The sequence below is a fragment of the Aquarana catesbeiana genome, linkage group LG04 (assembly GCF_042186555.1).
Source record: "Aquarana catesbeiana isolate 2022-GZ linkage group LG04, ASM4218655v1, whole genome shotgun sequence".
Taxonomy (NCBI): Eukaryota; Metazoa; Chordata; class Amphibia; order Anura; family Ranidae; genus Aquarana; species Aquarana catesbeiana.
This window is the reverse complement of record NC_133327.1, coordinates 240,416,912-240,438,200: the sequence shown is the minus strand read 5'-3', so window position 1 is coordinate 240,438,200 and position 21,289 is coordinate 240,416,912. Positions and strand designations below refer to the sequence as shown.

Here is a 21,289-nt window from a genome sequence, read left to right as displayed (position 1 = left end):
GCGCCCATCAATGAATGTTTGCTTGCTTCCATTCATTCTGGAGTCGGGACACAGACACAGTCCTCCACTGCCGCTGCGCCTCTGACACTAAGTGCAAATTGAGCAGCGGCTGATGCTGAGACTTAGTTGCTTGCTGCAGAGAAAAGAGTAGGAACACCATTGGCTGGGCGCCCAAGGCAGCTGCCTACTGGTAGCACCGGCCCAGGTGCCAGTTTAGGGTGATATATAGAGCCAGGTTAGGTGGGTATATAGTGCCAGGTCAGGGTGGTATATAGTGTCAGGTTAGGGTGATATACTGTATATAGCCAGGATAGGTGGGTATATAGTGCCAGGACAGGGTGGTATATGGTGCCAGGTTAGGTTTGTATATAGTGTTAGGTTAGGGTGGTATATAGTGCCAGGTTAGGGTGGTATATAGAGCCGGGTTAGGATGATATATAGAGCCAAGTTAGGTGGGTATATATTGCCAGGTTAGGGTAATATAGCTGCGGTAGGGGGTCAGCCTGAGGGGAGGAGTCTGTAGGAGGAGTGGAGGAGACAGCCACACCCCAACCCAGCCCACCACCTCCGGCTACCTCAGGAGATAATGAACATCCCCGAGGGACAGCCTAACTTGATGAGATGACAGGGGGGAGTTACAGACAGCTTGCCCCACACCGCTGGGCTCTCTGCTGATCCGATCAACATTTTTACAAAGCTGCAATGACAGGGAAAGTGCAGGGGCCCCACATGCACCTGGGGTCCCTGGGCAGTGCCTGACCCCCCCCCAACGTGTCATCCAGGGCGGACAGCCCCCCTGCACCCCTCTTGGTACGCCACTGCTCAGAGGAGAACTGGGTGAATATGTTGTGGTCAGATGAGTCCAAAATCGAGCTCTTTGGCATCAACTCAACTCGCTGTGTTTGGAGGAGGAATACTGCCTATGACCCCAAGAACATCATCCCCACCATCAAACATGGAGGTGGAAAAACTATGCTTTGGGGTGTTTTTTTTTCTGCTAAGGGGACAGGACAACTTCACTGCATCAAAGGGGTGATGGACGGGGCCATGTACCATCAAATCTTGGGCGAGAACCTCCTTCCCTCAGCCATGGCATTGAAAATGGGTCATGGATGGGTATTCCAGCATGACAATGGCCCAAAACACACAGCCAAGGCAGCAAAGGAGTGGCTCAAGTAGAAGCACATTAAGGTCCTGGGGTGGCCTAGCCAGTCTCCAGACCTTAATCCCATAGAAAATTTGTGGAGGGAGCTGAAGGTTCGAGTTACCAAATGTCAGCCCCAAAACCTTAATGACTCGGAGAGCATCTGCAAAGAGGAGTGGGACAAAATCCCTCCTGAGATGTGTGCAAACCCGGTGGCCAACTACAAGAAACGTCTGACCTCTGTGATTGCCAACAAGGGTTTTGCCACCAAGTACTGAGTCATGTTTTGCGAAGGGGTCAAATACTTTCACTCCTTTAGTGATCACTCTGTTCTGGTCTGACTGGACACCAAGTAGCTGAGTTGTGCGAGACTAAGGGATTAAAATGCAAATCAATTTATAACTTTTTTGAAATGCATTTTTCTGGATTTTTTTGTTGTTCTGTCTCTCACTATTAACCACTTCAGCCCTGGAGGATTTGGCTGCTCAATGACCAGAGCACTTTGTCACTTTAACTGACAATTGTGCGGCTGTGCAAAGTTGTACCCAAACAAAACTGACATCCTTTTCCCCCACAAATAGAGCTTACTTTTGATTGTATTTGATCACCTGTGGTTTATATTTTTTGCGCTATAAACAAAAAAAGAGCGACAATTTTGAAAAAAAAAAAGCAATATTTTTTACTTTTTGCTATAATAAATATCCCCCAAAAATATACAACAAAACTCATCAGAGGATGCCTTGTGTTCCACAGGACGAGAAGCCGGAAGTGACGAATATTGATTCACTAAACTCAAAGGTGGGAGGGTTCAGGGCGCAGTGCTCTGCGCCCCAAGGACAATCTAAAACCAGCCAATTAGAGCTCAGCCTCAAATCACATGTTTTTCAAAAGTTTACTGACCTAATAGACGCCCATTAGTTCCGGTGCCCTGCTGCACACACATATGAACGATTGAACGAATACGACCAGGTTTTATTTTTTAATAAATGATAGTATATATGGTTGACTAACAGTTTTTACATGTTAAAACTTTGGGGGGGCACCCTTAAATGCCAGGCCCCCACTGTTAAATTAGACGTATTTTTCAATGGAAGCAGTCTTCAAGTATTACAGTTGCAGTTTTGTAAATGTATAAGAGGGTGCCCATGTCTCCATATCCTCTCAGGCATTATGGCCCTCCGTAAAACTCAGACAAACGTGCGGGTAGGGAGGCTGCGCCTGTCTGTATGTGTGGTGGGTGAGGCCCCGGCCCCTCTCCTCCCCCCTCAGTCTTTGCTGTGTGTCGGCCCCCGTGCTCCCAGTGTATCCCCGGGCCGGTCTTGCCGCCTATGCCGGTCCTGCTCTCCCCCTGCCTGCCGCAGGCCGCAGCATCATTGCGCATGAGCGAGATCGCCGAGAGTCCGTGAGAGCGCCACTCACACTCACCGGGAGGCCGAGCACCAACATGGTGAGTGAGAGAGAGAGAAGAGCGGGCTGGTTGGCCGCTGACTGACACAGTGCGGGGCTCACACCGGGGGCCTGAGGGGTGCCAGGCCTCGGCTAAGGCGGGGAGATGACACGGGAAGGAGGCGCTTGTTGAAGGCGGCTAACCCGCAAATTTAGCTCGGGGTCTCGGGGCCTAGTCAGGGAAGGAGGGGGTTAGCTGGCTGTGGCTGGAAGCAGCATCTGTGTAATGTCATGTGTGTGAGCTGTGTACAGGGAGGGCTGCCTGCTATATCTGTCACAGGGCTGGCCCTCTGGTGTCATGGCACAGGGAAGACTGTACAGTCCTACTCCCTGGTATTCCCCCACAACACATAGACCACTGCTAGGGCAGGAGAGGAGTGCCCCATTTATCTGTACTGTGTGAGATGAGAGGTCCCTGGGGGGTGCGCCTTCATCAATAACCGGGGACCCCTTCTTCAGAGCTCAGGTACACTTGTGATTGGCGGCCAGTGATATAAACAGGTGGTCGAGCTGCGTTTTTACAGGGTTGTACATATTCCGCTACTACGATGTGTTGCGTCATGGAAGTGCCAAAATGTCCCCCCTTCCGTATTCAGCAGGCAGTACTGACTATTCAAGTGAATGGGGCTACACCACAACGGCTCTGGAAGTTGGAACATATCACCCCCCTCTCTGTCAGACACCTCTGAAAAGCGATCCACCATGACTCTTGGTGTTCTTTCTTTCTGTTTACACCAGGGGTGGTCAACTTTCTTGATGTGAAGGGGCCTCATGTGTGACCCTCTATATCACCAAAGGGCCACACATAGTATTCAGAGAATAGTTAATGTCAGAGACAGCAGACACACTACAGGATATAGTCAAATACTATTGGCACGATACAAGAGACAGTCAGAGACTGTGACCATAACAAAGGAGATGGGTAGAGAGTAGACGGTTTGAGACTGAGGGCAGGACACAAGAAGCCTGCAGCCCCGATAGAAGAGGGGGGCCAGAGGCCGTGAACATGCTATATAAGTTGTTGGAGACTGGGGACATCCTTCAGGAGGTAGTCATTGATTTCAGACACGTTAAATGAGACTGCTAGTAATCACTGCTATAAAAGGCAATAGTGAAGCACAGATTAGTGTCTTCAAGGAGTCTAAGTGCCAAAGGGGCTCAGGTTGGGCACCAGGGGTGTACACTAAATGACGCATGCACAATGCAGTATACATGTCAATAATAGAACCAAGGAACTATGTATAAACAGTACAGGAGTTACATTATTAATGGTTTTTCAATGGCCAAAGACAAACCAAGCGGCAGAAAGAGCAGGGGCATGGACCTGTATTCAATGAAGGAGGTCACAGTTCAGAGGTAAGTGAGCCATAATATGCAGATATGCTGCTGTGATATCTGCACATTATGGCAAATCCTCCCACAGCAGCCAGGTGAACTTGTTGGGCTTTAATCTAATGCCAAAGCTGTTTTTTCATTTCAGCCATGGCTGTCCAAGGGTAAACACGCATGCTGCTGTCAGGGACGGATTTTTGAGCCTGGACACACCTGTCTGTATCCACAGGTAACCTCTGCATGTGTGGATACAATGAGAGCAGTGATGGCTTCTTGCAGCCTGTCATTACTTTGTACAGGCAGAGCATCCTTTGTTGTTTGCATACACCTGTCTTCCTAGCCACAAGAATATGCTGATTCTTGCTGCTGGAATCCAGTGCATGCCCCTAATCACCCATGTGATGGAGACCTTAAAGTGTTTATAAAGGTGTTGTTTGTTATTTTTATTGAAAAAAAAAAAAAAGTTACACTAACCTGCTCTGTGCAAGGGTTTTGCACAGAGCAGCCCCAAGCCTCCTCTTCTGGGGTGCTCCTCCTCTTTATCGGTGCCCTACAGAGAGCCGCTTTCCATGGGTGCACCCAGTGCAGGCTCACTCCTCAGTCCCGCTGCTGTTTCCATTGACACAGACAGCGGGACTCGGCCCCATCTCCCACTCCTGTGTCACAGGATTTGATTGACAGCTGCGGGAGCTAATGGCTCCTGCTGCTATCAATCTGTCCAATGAGGAGAGAAACAGAGGCTGGAGCCACTGGGCTCGTGCACATCGCTGGATCAGATTGAGCTTAGGTAAGAAAAAAGGGGGTCTGGGGGGCAGCTGCAGCACAGAAGGGTTTTCACCTTAATGCATTAAGGTGATAAACCTTGAGCCTTTACAACCACTTTAAGGCCCAACCATAGACAAAGCAAGACCACTCTCCACCACCTTCTAGTTTATCACTGAAAAAAAAAATTGTTTAAATGCCTTATTTACTTACCTGGAGTCAAGATCATATGACGTTCGGGTTCCGAGCCACCTTTGCTCTTTTTTTGTTTGTATCCAGTGGGTCCTTCTGTTATCCACATCATTGTGTGACGTAGACTATTCGTCTTGGTGGAGGTGCAAGTTCCAGTGGCGAGGGACCTATTGCATAGGCAGCGAAACTACATGAGCCAATGAGGGGACCAGTCCCCAAGAAGTTAACAATTAACTGAAATGATACAGTCCCCGGGGCAGGAAACAAGATTTCCAGAGCAAGGAAGAGGTAAGTATTGAAGACTGCATTCAATGTGCCAGGACAAGATGTTTGCTGAAACCGGCATCCAGGAGAAAGGTAAGTCATTTACTATATTCCATTAAAGGCTAAGATCATCTTTTGGAGAATGTTACACTTGTATTTAGGGCATAACATGCTCCAGAACCAGTCCCCAAGCACTGCTCCCTGTGACAGCAGGCGGGGGTTCCTCTCCCACACCCACTGCCATATTTGAAATGGATGCAACTGTGCGGGGCTCCAGCTGCGCCACTTATTCAAGTCCCACCTTCCACCACAGCAGATGGCTTGTAGTTCTTAAGCCTCATACACACGATCTGATTTTCCGACAGGAATTGTGTAATGACATGCCGTTGGCGGAAAATCCGACCGTTTGTAAACTCCATCAGACAATTGTTGGCCAACTTTCCGTGGACAATTGTTGGATGGCAAGTTTATAAATTTTCCCTCAGACAACGGTGTGTTGTCGGATTTTCCGAGCGTGTGTACACTAGTCCGTCGGACAAAATACAAACACGCATGCTCGGAATCAGTGCTCACCAAACACAACATTAGCAGAAGGTGCCCAAAGGGTGGCGCTAAAGAGATGAAAAACCACGTAGCACTTCACTAGGTCTGTGTTTGTTGGCCAACAATTGTGTGCCGTTTATATACAAGACAAGTTCCTGGCCAACACCCTTCGGACAAAAAGTCAGACGCTTTGTCTGCGGAAAATACAATCATGTGTACGAGGCTTTAATGGACTGCAAGGGCGCTGTGGAGCACCCTCCTAGTCCGCTGACCTGTCCTCCCAACTTTCTAACAGCCTGTACAGAGGTATGGGCGAGAAAGCTGGAGGATATGTCCGCAGGAGCCTGACCTTGCCCCTGCCAATCCACTGATCACAGAGGCAGTTCTCTGTAGGCTGAGATTAGCTGTTATTTTTACCTGGAGTTGGGCTTTAAAGTGGTTGTAAAGGCAGAAGGTTTTTTTTTTATATTAATGCATTCTATGCATTAAGATAAAGAACCTTCTGTGTACAGCAGCCCCTCTAATGGTTACCCGAGGTTCATCTAGATCCAGCGATGCTGCAGGAGTGTCTTTGCTGCACGGGACTCCCCTCCTCATTGGCTGAGACAGCAGCGTGGTGCCTTTTGGCTCCCACTGCTGTCAATTAAAGTCAGTCAGCCAATGAGGAGAGAAAGGGGGCCGAGTTGCGGCTTTGTGTGTGATTGGACACAGAGCTGTGGCTCGGCTCTGGTGCCCCCATAGCAAGCTGTTTGCTGTGGGGGCACTCGACAGGAGGGAGGGGCCAAGAGCACCGAAGAGGGAGCTGAGAAGAGGAGGCTTGGGGCTGCTCTGTGCAAAACCACTGAACAGAGCAGGTAAGTATAACTTGTTTGATATTTTAAACTAAAAAAAATGCGACTTTAGTATCGCTTTAACCACTTCAGCTCCGGAAGATTTTTCCCCCTTGTTGACTAGAGCATTTTTTGCAATACGGCACTGCGACGCTGTACCCAAACAAAATTGACGTCCTTCTTTTCCCACAAATAGAGCTTTCTTTTGGTGGTAATTGATCATCTATGCAGTTTTTATTTTTTGTGCTATAAACAAAAAAAGCGACAATTTTGGAAAAAAAGCAATATTTTTTACAATTTGCTATAATAAATATCCTCAAAAATATATAAAAAAACAAATTTCTTCCTCAAAAAAATCGCACTAAGCGTATATTGATTGGTATGCGCAAACGTTACAGCGTCTACAAAATATGGGATAGATTTATGACATTTTTATTAAATTTTTTTTTTTTTTTTTACTACTAATGGTGGTGATCTGCGATTTTTATCGGGACTGTGACATTATGGCGGACAGATCGGACACTTTTGACACTATTTTGGGACCACTGACATTTATACAGCGATCAGATCTATAAATAGCCACTGATTACTGTATAAATGTCACTGGCAGGGAAGGGGTTAACACTGGGGGTGCTCAAGGGGTTAACTGTGTGTTCCCTCTGTGTGTTCTAACTGTAGGGGGGATGGGCTCACTAGAACATGGCAGAGATCACTGCTCCCGATGATAGGGATCAGAAGATCTGTCATGTTACTAGGCAGAACAGGGAAATGCCTTGTTTACACAGGCATTTCCCCGAACTTCCTCTCCTCGCTGCGATCGCGGCCCATCGGCAGACATTGAAGCTACCTGGCTTCAACAGAGGGATGTACGGGTACGCCCATTTGCCCAGCCATGCCATTGTGCTGAAGTACATTGGTGTGCGGCAGTCGGCAAGGGGTTACACAAGTGTTCCCATTGGTAGATTTCCCCTCTATTTCTGTTCTGGTGATAACTTAGTAGTTGAAGGAAAAAACTAATTTCTATATGAAAATGGTCACCAGGTCAAATAGGCAAATTGTTGCCTGTTGAGAGTCTGTTTATATCTTTGCAATGTAATATTGCACATTGCATGCTTTGTGGTACCAGGCAACGCGCGTGCATTGCAACATATAGCATTGCTCCATAGGGTGTTTCAATATACATTTTGTGTTGCATGTCATTTTCTGGAGGTATTGGTGCATTGGCAGCCCATTCATTTCTATAGGTTTCCTTAACGCAGCACGTTAATGTATTGCCTAAGTGGTGCTTAATCTTGGGCAAAACATGTTAGGGGGTGTTCTCCGATGGATAGGAGGCCAAGCTTAATCATTTTTTACTAAGAGGAGCTCACTACTTGCTGAATCAGTGTATGGAAGGGTGCCATTATTTTTATAATCCTCAATGTGTCTGATGAGCCAGTATTCAACCCTACCAGCACCTGCAAACATTGAGGCCAGTTGGCTGGGATAACAGATTGGGGCGTTGGATCGGTGTCAATTTTATATAGTTTTTGGTCTACATGTTAATGTAAGGCAGTGCACATGAACGTCTGCAAAAATGTAAATGGGCTCAAATGCGGACACAGACAGAAGCTGACAGGGGTTTATAACTTTCACCGCCCCCCTACTTAAAAAAAAATACAAGTTTGGGTTTCAGATGTGCTTTGAGTAATGCTCTCCTCCTTATCTGGGCAAGTTAAGTCTGTCACCACAACACATACTGTATGTAAGGTAAAGCTGAGTAATAAAGAAAGATCATCAGTTCATAACATTGGAACTGAACATGTTGCAGTCCTGTTACATTTAATAAAGCCTCTTTAGCTTATCCAGTTGGTCGTCTTGCATCTTCCATATAAAATAGAGATGCACCAAAATTTTCGGCGGCTGAAACATAACGTCCGAAAATGGTGTTTTCAGCATTTTGCTGATAGAGAAAAAGGTGCCGATAATGGCGCTGAGACCGCATGTGATTTTACCATACTGTGCTTATGGTGTGAAGACATACATAGAATGTAAAGGGACGCATTTTTCTTGAGCTTTTCTTGCGCTAAAGGTGCCGATAATGGCCGACCAATAAATTCTTATTAATTTAAAAGTTGAATATAGTACAATTTTTTTATATATAATATATATTTTTTCAAAAGTGTAATTTTTGGTCTCGGCACCAAAATTTCCAGTTTGTGATCCTCTAATATAAATGTAACCTAAATTTTGTAAATTGTAGAGTCATTTTAGAAGTATGGCCAGCTATACAAATTACTGCGCAGTGACCAACATTCTCCCATATAATGACCTGATGCAATGATGAAGTGTGTGTTGCCATTTGAGGTTACCTATGGGGTCACTGCATGCATAGACTTTGTGTTTGGTTGCCAAATCACCTTGCAATGGAGCTTATCCTTCTCTCTCTTCACTAAGGCCCCTTTCACACTCGGGCGGTGGGGGCGTCGGCGGTACAACAGCGCTATTTTTAGCGCTGCTGTACTGTCATTCTTGCAGCGGTATTCGGCCGCTAGCAGTGCGGTTTTAACCCCCGCTGGCGGCCGAAAAAGGGTTAAAATCCCTCGTACAGCGCGGCTATAGCCGCGGTATTGCCGCAGTATAGCCGCGCTGTCCCATTGATTTCAATGGGCAGGAGCGGTTTAGGAGCGTTGAATACACCGCTCCTTCACCGCTCCAAAGAAGCGGTTTGCAGGACTTTTTTCACCGTCCTGCCAGCGCACCGCTTCAGTGTGAAAGCCCTCGGGCTTTCACACTGAACAAACAGCGGAGGCTGTTTAGGGGCGGTTTGCAGGCGGTATTTTTAGCGCAATACCGCCTGCAAACCGCCTCAGTGTGAAAGGGGCCTAAGAAGAGGAAAGGAAAAACTGGACTGCACACTCTGCTTCTGTCCATTGGCCGAGTCACAAGGGCAGACTCCAGCATTCAGCGGTGTGTTTGTCCCTGTTCTTTTGTTTATATAGATTCACTCTGTTCTGAGAAAAGGTTGGAACCATCCCTATTCACATAATTTTTTGTTTTGTAATGCTCTATGGGATTTTGCCGGCAACTAAACCAACAAATCCTATTAATATAAAACTTCCCTTTATTAAAAAAATGCATGTTCTTAAAGCGGGGTTCCACCCAAATTTTGAACAATATCTGTATGTATTCTCTTACTTGCCTAGATGCTGACATGCCGTTTAAAAAAATTTAAATCGCCGTAATTACCTTTTATTTTTCTATTCTTCTTTGCACTTCCTGGTTCTCCTCCCATGGGAGTAGGCGTGTTTCTAGCCTCTCCCAGACTCCTGGGAGCTAGTCTCAGTCTTCCCAGGATGCCACTGAGCATGTGCGGGAACGAGCGGTGAATGCTGGGAGCACAGCATTCACCGCATCCAGGAAATAAATGCTTGTGGGCTTCAAATGCCCACAATGAAGATGGAAACTGCCTGCAGTGAATAATATAAGTTATTCTTTCCGACAAAATCTGACACAGGCGGACATATTACACACAATATGTGAGTATGTAATGCTGAGAAGAAAAGTTTGTGAATGAACTAAAAAAAAAAAAAAAAAAAAAAAAACGATAGATAGGTGGACCCCCGCTTTAAAAACACACAGGGACAAATTTTGGCCTGAAGGACATTTTACAAGTGTATACAGATAATAATGGTACTTATCCAATACTGCATATGTTATGAAGTTTGATATTCAGCAAATTGCTTGTTTTATAGCATCATGCATTTCTGGATTCATTCAATAAATTAATTTCTGCCTCGGGGATATTTAGATGCCACTCTGAAAATTCATTTGTAAATCATTTAAGGTCCATATATGATAGCCCCATCCAGATTGGGAGACCTATGATCCTTGCATGGGATCACCCCCTTCCTTGTGAAAGTGGTGGTTGAAAAGAGCAGACATTTCGAGAAGTGGTGGTATAACTTTTCGTGTTTGTAAGTATTCTGTGATGAAATGGTTTAATTCTGATGTGACAATACATGTCATATAGACAATATGTTATTGGAAGTTTTCTTTGACTTTTCAGAGTGGCATCTGACTATCCCTGAGGATTGATTGAATGAATCTAGAAATGCGTTGGATGTATGATGCCATAAAGCAAGCAATCTGCTGAATATTAAACTTCATAACATATGCAGTATTGGAGAAGTACCATTCTTATTTGTATACACTTAAAATGTCCTTCAGGCCAACATTTCCCTGAGTGTTTTTAGGAACATGTATTTGTTAATAATTTTGTAATAAATGGAAGTTTTATATGAATATTGACTTGTTGGTTTGGTTGTGGGCAAAATCCCATAGAGGGTTACAAAACAAAAACTATGTCCCTGTTCTTATTTTCCCGGGGAGACATTTTCCTGTTTGGCCTTTCTACATTGATGGCAGGAGTACCCCTAATCTTGATATACATAGTTGCATAATTTAAGAGATTTACTTCCACGATTTCAGAAAACAGCATTAGCATTAGGAGATACTATATTTCAAGGGTGTATGTTTTCTGTCCTAGTAAGGGAGAGTTAGGACCTGTTTGACGGGTTGGTTTTGAATGTTTCATTACACTGTATACTGACTTACACAGTTTAAAGAGTTTGATTTAGGTGTATATAGTATCATAAGGAAATGTACTCTAACTAAAGCTAACCTCTATTCTGCTTTGTTGTATGGAAAGATGACCACACACAGCTGTATGACTTTAGGTAGGTATGTGGTGTTTAGAAACCCTGTCATATGAAAAAAAAAAAAAATTAAAAAATGTCAGCAAACATAAATCTGTATGGAAGAGACTGAAAACGTACCTCACCTGCTGCTCAGCACTGCTCTGTTCCTGAGAACTGGTTGGCAAATTCCGCATGGGAACCAGCACTTCCAGCAGTGTTGATCTTCATGGTCCCCTGCAGCTCTCGCTGGTTCTTCCTGCTGACCTCCTTGTCACAACAGAAGTAGTAATGATGTGTAGTCAGGGTGGATTTGATTTAAATCAAGTTGATTTAAAGAGGAAGTAAACCCTGATGGGTTTACTTCCTCTTTGATTCCCTGGAAAGGTAAAGCATAATGGGCTACTATGCATCGCATAGTAACCCATTATGTGTCATTTACCTCACACAGGAGCCTGCGATGTCACTGCTGTCCCTTCTTCCACGAAGCGTCCATCTTCTTTCCGCGTATCGCGGCTCCGGCGCTGTGATTGGCCGGAGCCGCGATGGTGCCGCCACTAAGGCATGATTGCCGTTAGAAACGGCACGCTCAGTGCGCCTGTGCGCCGTTGTCTATGGCGCATGCACCGTAGACATCGATGCCTGTCTTTTGGAAATATCTCCTAAACCGTGTAGGTTTAGGAAATATTTCTTGCACCTACAAGTAAGCCTTAATTTAGGCAAAAGTGGTCTGTAAGGGTTTACAACCACTTTAAATCACCAGTAAAAAGGCTTGACTCAATTTAACTACTTAAGGACCAAGCCTCTTTTTGAGATTTGTTGTTAACAAGTTAAATCAGTTTTTTTTTTTTTTTTGCTAGAAAATTAATTGGAACCCCCAAACATTATATATATTTTTTTCTGTCACCCTAGAGAATAAAATGGCAGTTGTTGCAATACTTTTTGTCACACCGTATTTGCCCAACGTTCTTACAAGTGCAATTTTTTTGGGGAAAAAATACACTTTTTTTAAATTAAAAAATAGGACAACAGTAAAGTTAGCCCAAATTTTTTTCTATATTGTTAAAGATAATTTTACGCTGAGTAAATTGATACCCACTCTTCAAAATTGTGCTTGCTTGTGAAATGGCGACAAACTTTGGCACTTAAAAATGTCCATTGGCGATGTTTGTTTAGGCTACCTGGTGCAGGTTACCCGTTTTGAATTACAGAGGAGGTTTGGTGCTAGAACTATTGTTCTCACTCTGACGCTCACAGCGATACCTCACGTGTGGTTTGAACACAGTTTTCATATGCTGGCGTGGCTTAGGTATGCGTTCGCTTCTGCACATGAGCTCGGCGGGATGGGGAGCTTTAAATTTTTTTTTTTTTCCTTGTTTATTTTACTTTTTTTTTATTTCATACACACTGTCCCTTTAAAAAGAAAAATTGGGTCACTTTTATTCCTATTAAGGAATGTAAATATCCCTTGTAATAGAAAAAAAAGCATGATAGGATCTCTTAAATGTGAGATCTGGCATCAAAAAGACCTCAGATCTCATATTTACACTAAAATGCAATAAAAAAAAACAAAAACAAAAAATCTTTTTTTTTTTTTTTTTTTTTTTTTTTTCTTTAAGAGCATTGGGCGGAAGCAACGTTTGACGTTGCTTCCGCCCTCCAATGCTATGGAGCCGAGTGGGGGCCATCTTTCCCTCACTCAACATCCCGGCTGTGAGGGGTGCAGACGCGATTGTTTGCACCGCTACTGACGGCTCTGGTAAGCGGCGTAGATGACCTTAGCGTGGAGGGGGGGGCCCTCTCCCGCACCCGATAAAAGTGATCTCATAGCGGATTTGCCGCTGAGACCACTTTTATCTGAAAGAGGACTGCCGACTGTTTTTAAAAATACCGGTGTTAGGGCAGCTAGCTGCTGCCCTAACACTGGCATTTAGCATCAAAGTACCGATGTATAACGACGGCGGCTGGTCCTTAACCACTTCAATACAGGGCATATATACACCCTTCCTACCCAGACCAATTTTTAGCTTTCAGCGCTTCCCACTTTGAATGCCAATTACTCAGTCATACAACACTGTACCCAAACAAAATTTTTATCATTTTTTTTCATACAAATACAGCTTTCTTTTGGTGGTATTTAATCACCACTGTTTTTTTTTTTTTTTTTTTTTTTTGCGACATAAGTGAAAAAAGAGCGAAAATTTTCAAAAAAAACACTTTTTTTTAGTTTCTATGATAACATTTTGCAAATAAGTAATTTTTGTTCATAAATTTGGCCCAAAATGTATACTGCTACATCTCTTTGGTAAAATAACCTAAATTAGTGGATATTATTTAGTATCTGTGAAAGTTAGTCTACAAGCTATGGTGCAAATCATTTAAAATTGATCACACCTGATGCATTGATGACCTATCTCATTTCTTGAGGCTCTGAAATGTCAGGAAAGTACAAATACCCCCCAAATTACCCCTTTTTGAAAAGTAGACAGTCAAAGGTATTTAGTAAGTGGCATGGTGAGTTTTTTTGAAGTTGTAATTTTTTTCCATAATTCTTGGGAAAATGAAGAATTTTTTTTTTTATTTTTATTTTTTCACAAAATTCTCATAAGTTATTTCTCACACACAGCATATGCATACTTCCAATTACACTCCAAAATACATTCTGCTACTTTTCCCGAGTAAGGCAGTACCACATGTGTGGTACTTTTACACAGCCTGGCCACACAGAGAGGTTCAACATGCAGGGAGCACCATCAGGGGTTTTAGGAGCATAAATTAACATTGTCATTCTGTGACCGGCTGTGATTGGACACAGCCGGTCATGTGGTAATGAGCCAATTTCATTAGCTCTTTACTGCAATCGGGGTTGGGCTGTGTCAGGGTGACAAGCCTCATCCCCGATCGCCGCTCTGTGCGCATCCTAGGGGCGTGCACGAGCACTGTGCACGTGGACAGTACATGTGACCAGCTGAGATTGGACACAGCCGGTCACGTGGTAAAGAGCCATTTTTTATTGGCTCTTTACACGGATCTGGGATGGGCTGTGTCCGAGGGGCACAACTCATCCCCGATCGCCATGAGAAGCTGAGGACGTCATATGACGCGTGCCCAGGATGGGAGATCCCATCTGCAGAGGTCATATGACTATGGCCCGGTATTGAAGAGGTTAAGTGGTTAAATCATAATTTTTAAAGTGCAACTGTCATCTCTGTCCCGCAGTGGCTCCTCCTCTGACCCGCTGTTGACTCACCGACAGTCCCATTCACTTGTATTCTGTTGATGCAACAGGTGAGGGACGTGGCGGCAGCAGGTGAGTGGATTCCCGCTGCAATGATGCAGGTGAGTGGATTCCCGCTGCAATGATGGATCTGAAATGACAGGTGCTCTTTAAATGTAAGGTATTTATTCTTGCTGGTAGTTAGAATCTTTAATATTTGCAAAATTAAGGTTTCCTATTTAGAATAATGAGCTGTCAGGTTAGTAAAATGGCGATATCAGAACTGATTTTAGGTTAATCACACATAGTTGGAGAACTACTCAAATTCTTTTATTTATTAAAACATCAACATTATATTGCGTATTCCTGTATTTGCTTAAAGCCCCGTACACGCGATCCGAAAATCAGACAACAGATCATCTGTTTTTTTTGCATGCTAGTCACATATCGACCATTAGGAGTTTTACTAAAGTTATGAAAATTCTCGTACAACAGAATAAAAATCAGAGGTAATGTCATGTGTTGTAATGTATTTGTATTGTATTTTCGAACGACAACTATACTGATGAAACGAAAATCGTGCGATCTGGTATCGTACGAGAAAAATTTTCATGCTTGTCCCATCGGATAATATCAGAATAACCATTGTGATCGGCTCTCGAAACCTCTGAACTAACGATCCGATTATTGTACGATCGATTCCAAAACTGTATTTTCCGTACGATTTTCAGATCGTGTGTACTGCCATAAACATCAATGTTTAGTAACTGAAGGGTGTAAAATATCTCTGAAAAAACAAACAAAAGAACATAAACTGACTGTTAGCTGGGTCCACATAAAAAAAACTTCAGTTTTCATCACAGCACGTCTTCTCATGATGTTCTAATTGGGCCACCAGGCCTTGCATCTCTTTGTTGCATTGCTTGCATTTTGCACGCATACCTGCTTTTCCCATAGGTAGAAGAAATTCATTAAAATATTCCCAAACTGGGTCTTTTTTATGGCCTGCTGCCATTTTGCTCCTCAAGGGAGCTTGAAGTGCTTTATTCCTATGTGCAGAAAGAACACAAGGTTTATAAGCTGCTTAGAGGGTTTCACTTTAATTTTTACTGTTGGCCTTCCTCCTCACACTTAGAGCCTAGTACAGATGCATTTCTCTTCAAACAATCATACAGTTTATAGTGTACATAATTTGCAAAACAATGGGATAAAGGAATAAAAGGAAAGAAAGAAATAAATCTTTGTTTTTTCTCATGGTTACTGTGAAATTGTGAGATAACATGCAGTGTATGTTATCTCAGCTTGCAGAGCTTGAATTCATTAACTGAGTTTACCAAAAATGTAAATATTGCAGAATATACAGCCTCGTGCTACATAACTAAGCTCCATTTCATGCTGAATAAACTAAATTATTAATGTATCTTAAATACAAATCTAAAGATTGTTTTCTAACTCCAAAAGCGTTTTATTAAAATGAATTTGATAAAAATAAAAAAAAAAATCTGATTTTAGTTCATTCTTATTTTATTAGGTGACCAAGAATAACAGACATATTGTACGTAACAAAATATTACAGGATTCTTTGGTATAAAATGACAAAAGCAATAAATCCAGTCCACAGAGAACAAGTTAGCCATTTTGCGAGAATCATCACATTTACAAGGCATATTATATGCAATAGTATAAACGTAGTGAGAACAACCACTGTCAGGCAGTGATATCACATATGGAATCAAAACATATTGCTGTTTAACCACTTGCCGACCGGCTCAAGCCGATATACGTCGGCATATTAACCTACCTGTACGTTGCCCTTTAAGACGCGGCTTGTGGGCGCGCGCGCCTGCCGCAAGCTCCGTGAGTGTGATCGCGGGTCCCGCGGACTCTGTCTGCGGGCATACCCGCGATCGTCTCACGGAGAGGAAGACCGGGGAAATGCTAATGTAAACAAGCATTTTCCCATTCTGCCTAGTGACACTGACACTAATCACCGCTCCCTGTAATCGGGAGCGGTGATCAGTGTCGTGTCACACATAGCCCATCCCCCCCACAGTTAGAACACATCCCTAGGGCACACTTAACCCCTACAGCGCCCCCTCCTGGTTAACTCCTTTACTCCCAGTCACATTTACACAGTAGTCAAATCTCTTTTAATTGCACTGATCGCTGTATAAATGACAATGGTCCCAAAATAGCGCCAGAAGTGTCCGATCTGTCCGCCATAATGTCGCAGTCATGATAAAAATTGCTGATCGCCGCCATTACTAGTAAAAAAAAAAAAAAAAGAAATAATAAAAATGCCATAAAACTATCCCCTATTTTGTAGACGCTATAACTTTTGCGCAAACCAATCAATAAACGCTTATTGCGTTTTTGTTTTGTTTTGTTTTTTACGTATCGCCCAAAACTGAAAAAAAAAAAAAAAAAAAAGTTTTTTTTATATATTTTTTGGGGATTTTTATTATCGCAAAAAGTCTTATAGTTGCAGGGCATCTGGATACTAGTTTGAACCCTTTCTCCTTAGATGTGGTTGCTAGAGAGAGCTTGTGTGTCAGAATGAAGCATTTTTGCCCGTCTATAGGATATGTAAGATATCCCAGTTCAGATTCCAAAGTCCCTGTGTATGGTGGGAGGTCAGGGGAGGAAGAGTGAAGTAGTATCGAATAAATTTGTGAGACTACATTGGACGGGGGGTCGGTCTGTACTAGCATATATTTAAATCCCGTCGTTTCCGATAGGATATCCGATAGGTTGGAAAATCTATGGACATATGAAATTGCTTGTCTCCTCTGAAGCCAACGCGTCGGGTAGTGAGGGATTGCTCGAGGCGAGGTATTTGTCGGGTCCGCAAGAAGGACTTGTGCAAGTCTCCTACAGTCCTTCTTACGCCAGGCTCCAAAACTTACTCACGACTGTCAGGAAAGCCGCGGTCCCAAAATCGGATTTAAAATTTTTAAAAAATCAGATTTTTTTTTTTTTTAAATCATCAATTTTTATCCCCCCCCCTCCCCTGTGTAGTTCTAAGCGAGGAACCAGTGAGGGCACTGGGGGATAGCGAAGATCGATAGTTCTAGAAGTGTTGGTTTCCCAGTGGGTGGTGCGGGTGGAAGGAAAGGTTAAGTCTTGTATTTACAGAGATGTCCGTTGCTGAAATAGTTTTATCATGTGACTGGGTTTCTTTAACCACTTGCCTACTGGGCACTTTTACCCCCTTCTTGCTCAGGCCAATTTTTGGCTTTCATTGCTGTCGCACTTTGAATGACAATTGCGCAGTCATGCAACACTGTACCCAAACAACATTTCTATCATTTTTTTTTTTTTTTTTTTACACACAAATAGATATTTCTTTTGGTGGTATTTAATCATCACTGGGTTTGTTATTTTTTGCTAAATAAATGAATGACGACTGAAAATTTTGAAAAAAAAATCAAAAACTTTTTCAGAGTTTGTTATAGAATTTTGCAAACAGGTAATTTTTCTCCTTCACTGATGAGTGGCATTGGTAGGCGGCACTGATGGGCGGCATTGGTAGGCGGCACTGATGGGCGGCATTGGTAGGCGGCACTGATGGGCGGCATTGGTAGGCGGCACTGATGGGCGGCATTGGTAGGCGGCACTGATGGGCGGCATTGGTAGGCGGCACTGATGGGCGGCATTGGTAGGCGGCACTGATGGGCGGCACTGGTGGGCGGCATTGGTAGGCGGCACTGATGGGCGGCATTGGTAGGCGGCACTGATGGGCGGCATTGGTAGGCGGCACTGATGGGCGGCATTGGTAGGCGGCACTGATGGGCGGCATTGGTAGGCGGCACTGATGGGCGGCATTGGTAGGCGGCACTGATGGGCGGCATTGGTAGGCGGCACTGATGGGCGGCATTGGTAGGCGGCACTGATGGGCGGCATTGGTAGGCGGCACTGATGGGCGGCATTGGTAGGCGGCACTGATGGGCGGCATTGGTAGGCGGCACTGGTGGGCGGCACTGATGGGTGGCACTGGTGGGCGGCACTGATGGGTGGCACTGATGGGTGGCACTGGTGGGCGGCACTGATTGGCAGCACTGGTGGGTATGTTGGGACTGCACTGATAATCTGGGCCCTGATTATCAGTGGACTTGTCCCTTTTAGAGATGCTGGTTATCGTCTCTCTTCTCCTCTTCTCATGCTGTTACCATGAGGAAAGGCATTCCGATAACTGGCTTCTGTTTACAGCCGTGATCAGCTGTGATTGGACACAGCTGATCACGTGGTAAAGCGCCACTGATTGGCTCTTTACCTCAGTCTTTAATGAGCAGTGTCCTCCAGACACTGTAATCACAGAGCGTGCCGCCTAAGCCCCGCAGCAGGCGCATGGCTGACGTGATCACAGGAAGCCGTCATATATGCTAGCCGGCCACGCTGTAGCCGTCATTTGGCTATAGCGTGGTGTGTAAGTGATTAAAGCATAATTGAACTCTTATCTGAGTACCACAAACTAAAAACACTTTTTACTTATTTTTTAATATTCAAAGGAAACTCGTCCATCCATATTTTCTTGCTTTTTTTTAAATTGAGAAATCATTTTGAAAAATTCAGTTCTAGCCATGACCATCTTGAGTATGGGCAAATGATTAATTTAGCATTTACTTCCTGGAATCCATTTGCCTTTATCTCATGCATGCAGGCAGGAGGGAGTGCTTAGCTTAGAAAACCCCTCCTCCAGATGAAAGGGAAAAAAAGTGACATTAAGACTCCTGGAATGTATGACAACATTTTGTCATAGAAACCAGGAAGCAACTTAAGAAATATAAAAATGAGTTTAAAACAAGTCAATATAATATACATTCCTATCGATTTTACCAAGCCTAGCAGTATAAGGATTAAAAATATTTAATGTTCCTTAAGAGTGTAAAGTTCCACTTTAAGGCCACATTCTAGTTTTACATCTGTTGATGTGCAATACAAAGTATACTTTTATGCGCTTTCACAAATTTCCATGGAAAATGCATTTGCCTTAAAACAGAAGTGTGAATGCAGCCTGAAGGAAACTTGTTCTGAGATATGAAATGTATCACTATTGCTTGCCTTTCTTTTAAATTGCTTTATTATGAGGCCCTTGGGGAAGCTAAACTTCCAAATTAAAATTGGTAGTGTTTAGGGTTTCAAAGGATGTTTCAGTAGTTGTGGAACTTCAAATGATGTAATTTAGTATGTAATGGTATTAGGACCGAAACAACTAATCGATTATGAAAATAGTTATCAACTATTTTCATAATCGATTAATTGGCCAGACGATTAGTTGGCCTGCATAAAGAATGCATCATTTGTTTACATATCAGGAATTACAGTGCAGCACACATACAGCTCAGTACAACATCCATACATGTCAGTAAGTGCCTGAGAACTTGTGAATGTTTGAGGAGCAATGCCTCATGGGACATGTAGTCCTGGGCAGGAAGTGAGTGGTTCTAAAGTCAAAAGTTTTTTTTTTTACCTTGCTATAGGGGCCACTCTAAACTATAATTTGCAGCTTGCTATTGGGGCACTCTGAAGGCAGGAGGAGGACCCCAGAAAAGGAGAATTAGGGCTGCTCTGTGAAAACATTCTTAAAATTAATTTTTTTTTGAAGGAAAACATTGTTTTTGTATGGCCAGCATAAGTCACAGCAGGCGCAGGTAGCTTTTATCAAGCCACCTGCCTATGACAAGGGAGTCTGTCATACATAGTATATATTACACTTCTGTCTAAAAATCGACAGAACTGTCTAAATTTTTTTTTCTTTAAATAAAAAATTTGCTCTCCGAGTCTGATATTTACCAGATTAAACCTCTAATAGTATATATTGTATATCTCTTCTGTTATTTATATTTAATACTGCATATAGATATTTAAGAAGAAATTGACTTTTATTTTAAACTTTACATATTAACTAAATTATACACCACACTTTTAAGGTTATTATCTGATTAATCGAAACAATAATCGGCCAACTAATCGATTATGAAAATAATCGTTAGTTGCAGCCCTAAATGATATTGCCTTCCCTCCACAGAACAAGTTGAAATCCTCGCAGAAAGATAAAGTTCGCCAGTTTATGATCTTCACACAATCTAGTGAAAAGACTGCAGTAAGTTGCCTGTCCCAGAATGACTGGAAGCTAGATGTTGCCACAGATAACTTTTTCCAAAATCCTGAACACTATATCCGAGAAAGTGTAAAAGGAGCATTGGACAGAAAAAAATTAGAACAACTTTATAACAGATACAAAGGTAAGTACAGGCAAGTACATGGAAACAAAATCTGCAGAACATGCATAATAACATGCATAGCAAATGTGAGAACAGAGCTTTGTTATAAAACTCGGCTTCCAGCAAATGTATTTTCATTTTAGCAACAAATTTACTTTTAGTTAAATGCTTTCTGGTGAGAATACAATATATCTGGCTGTCTGCAAGGATTGGAAATGTTCTAGTTTCATCCCTTGTTCAGAGGGTCATATTAATTTCTGTTTTCAGAATTTATTTTTTCCGTTTGTTCATATTCCTCTTTTTATGTAGCCGGGACTTTTATCCTGGATAGTGCACATGTTTTTGATGCTACATAAGAAAGCAAGAGACATTTTAAAGAATAAGTTCACCTTTTGTAACATGTTACAAATCCTCTGGCCCCCGGCTCCCCATTGTGACGGACAACGGGGGATCTTCTCCCCCCACCCTGTCGCAATCTGCAAAGAACGTGGCTGTGCGTGGCTGTACCGAACCACATCATTCACTCACAGAGTTCTGTGAGTAGTAAACGTCAAGGACCGAAAGCCTTTGCAGCTTTTGACTTGTAGTTCCCAATGAACTACCATGGTGCTGTTGAGAGCTGTGCTGGTTCATTGATGCTTCCTGTTAGTGTGTAACTG

The 21,289-nt window shown here is 43.3% G+C and overlaps 1 protein-coding gene across 2 annotated transcripts in view; it reads left to right on the top strand.

The window, feature by feature from the left end:
• The first annotated feature begins 2,381 nt into the window (after positions 1 to 2,381).
• The window catches only part of DCUN1D1 (defective in cullin neddylation 1 domain containing 1), a 30,528-nt gene continuing 11,620 nt past the window's right edge, over positions 2,382 to 21,289 (top strand). The window contains exons 1-2 of one of the 2 annotated variants that reach the window (XM_073626290.1): positions 2,382 to 2,591; positions 20,435 to 20,651. In XM_073626290.1, the coding sequence (XP_073482391.1) occupies positions 2,589 to 2,591; positions 20,435 to 20,651 (220 nt within the window). In that variant the 5' untranslated portion in view covers positions 2,382 to 2,588. Of the gene's footprint in view, positions 2,592 to 5,059; positions 5,234 to 20,434; positions 20,652 to 21,289 lie in introns of those variants that run through there. The other variant, XM_073626289.1, reaches the window with a different exon arrangement.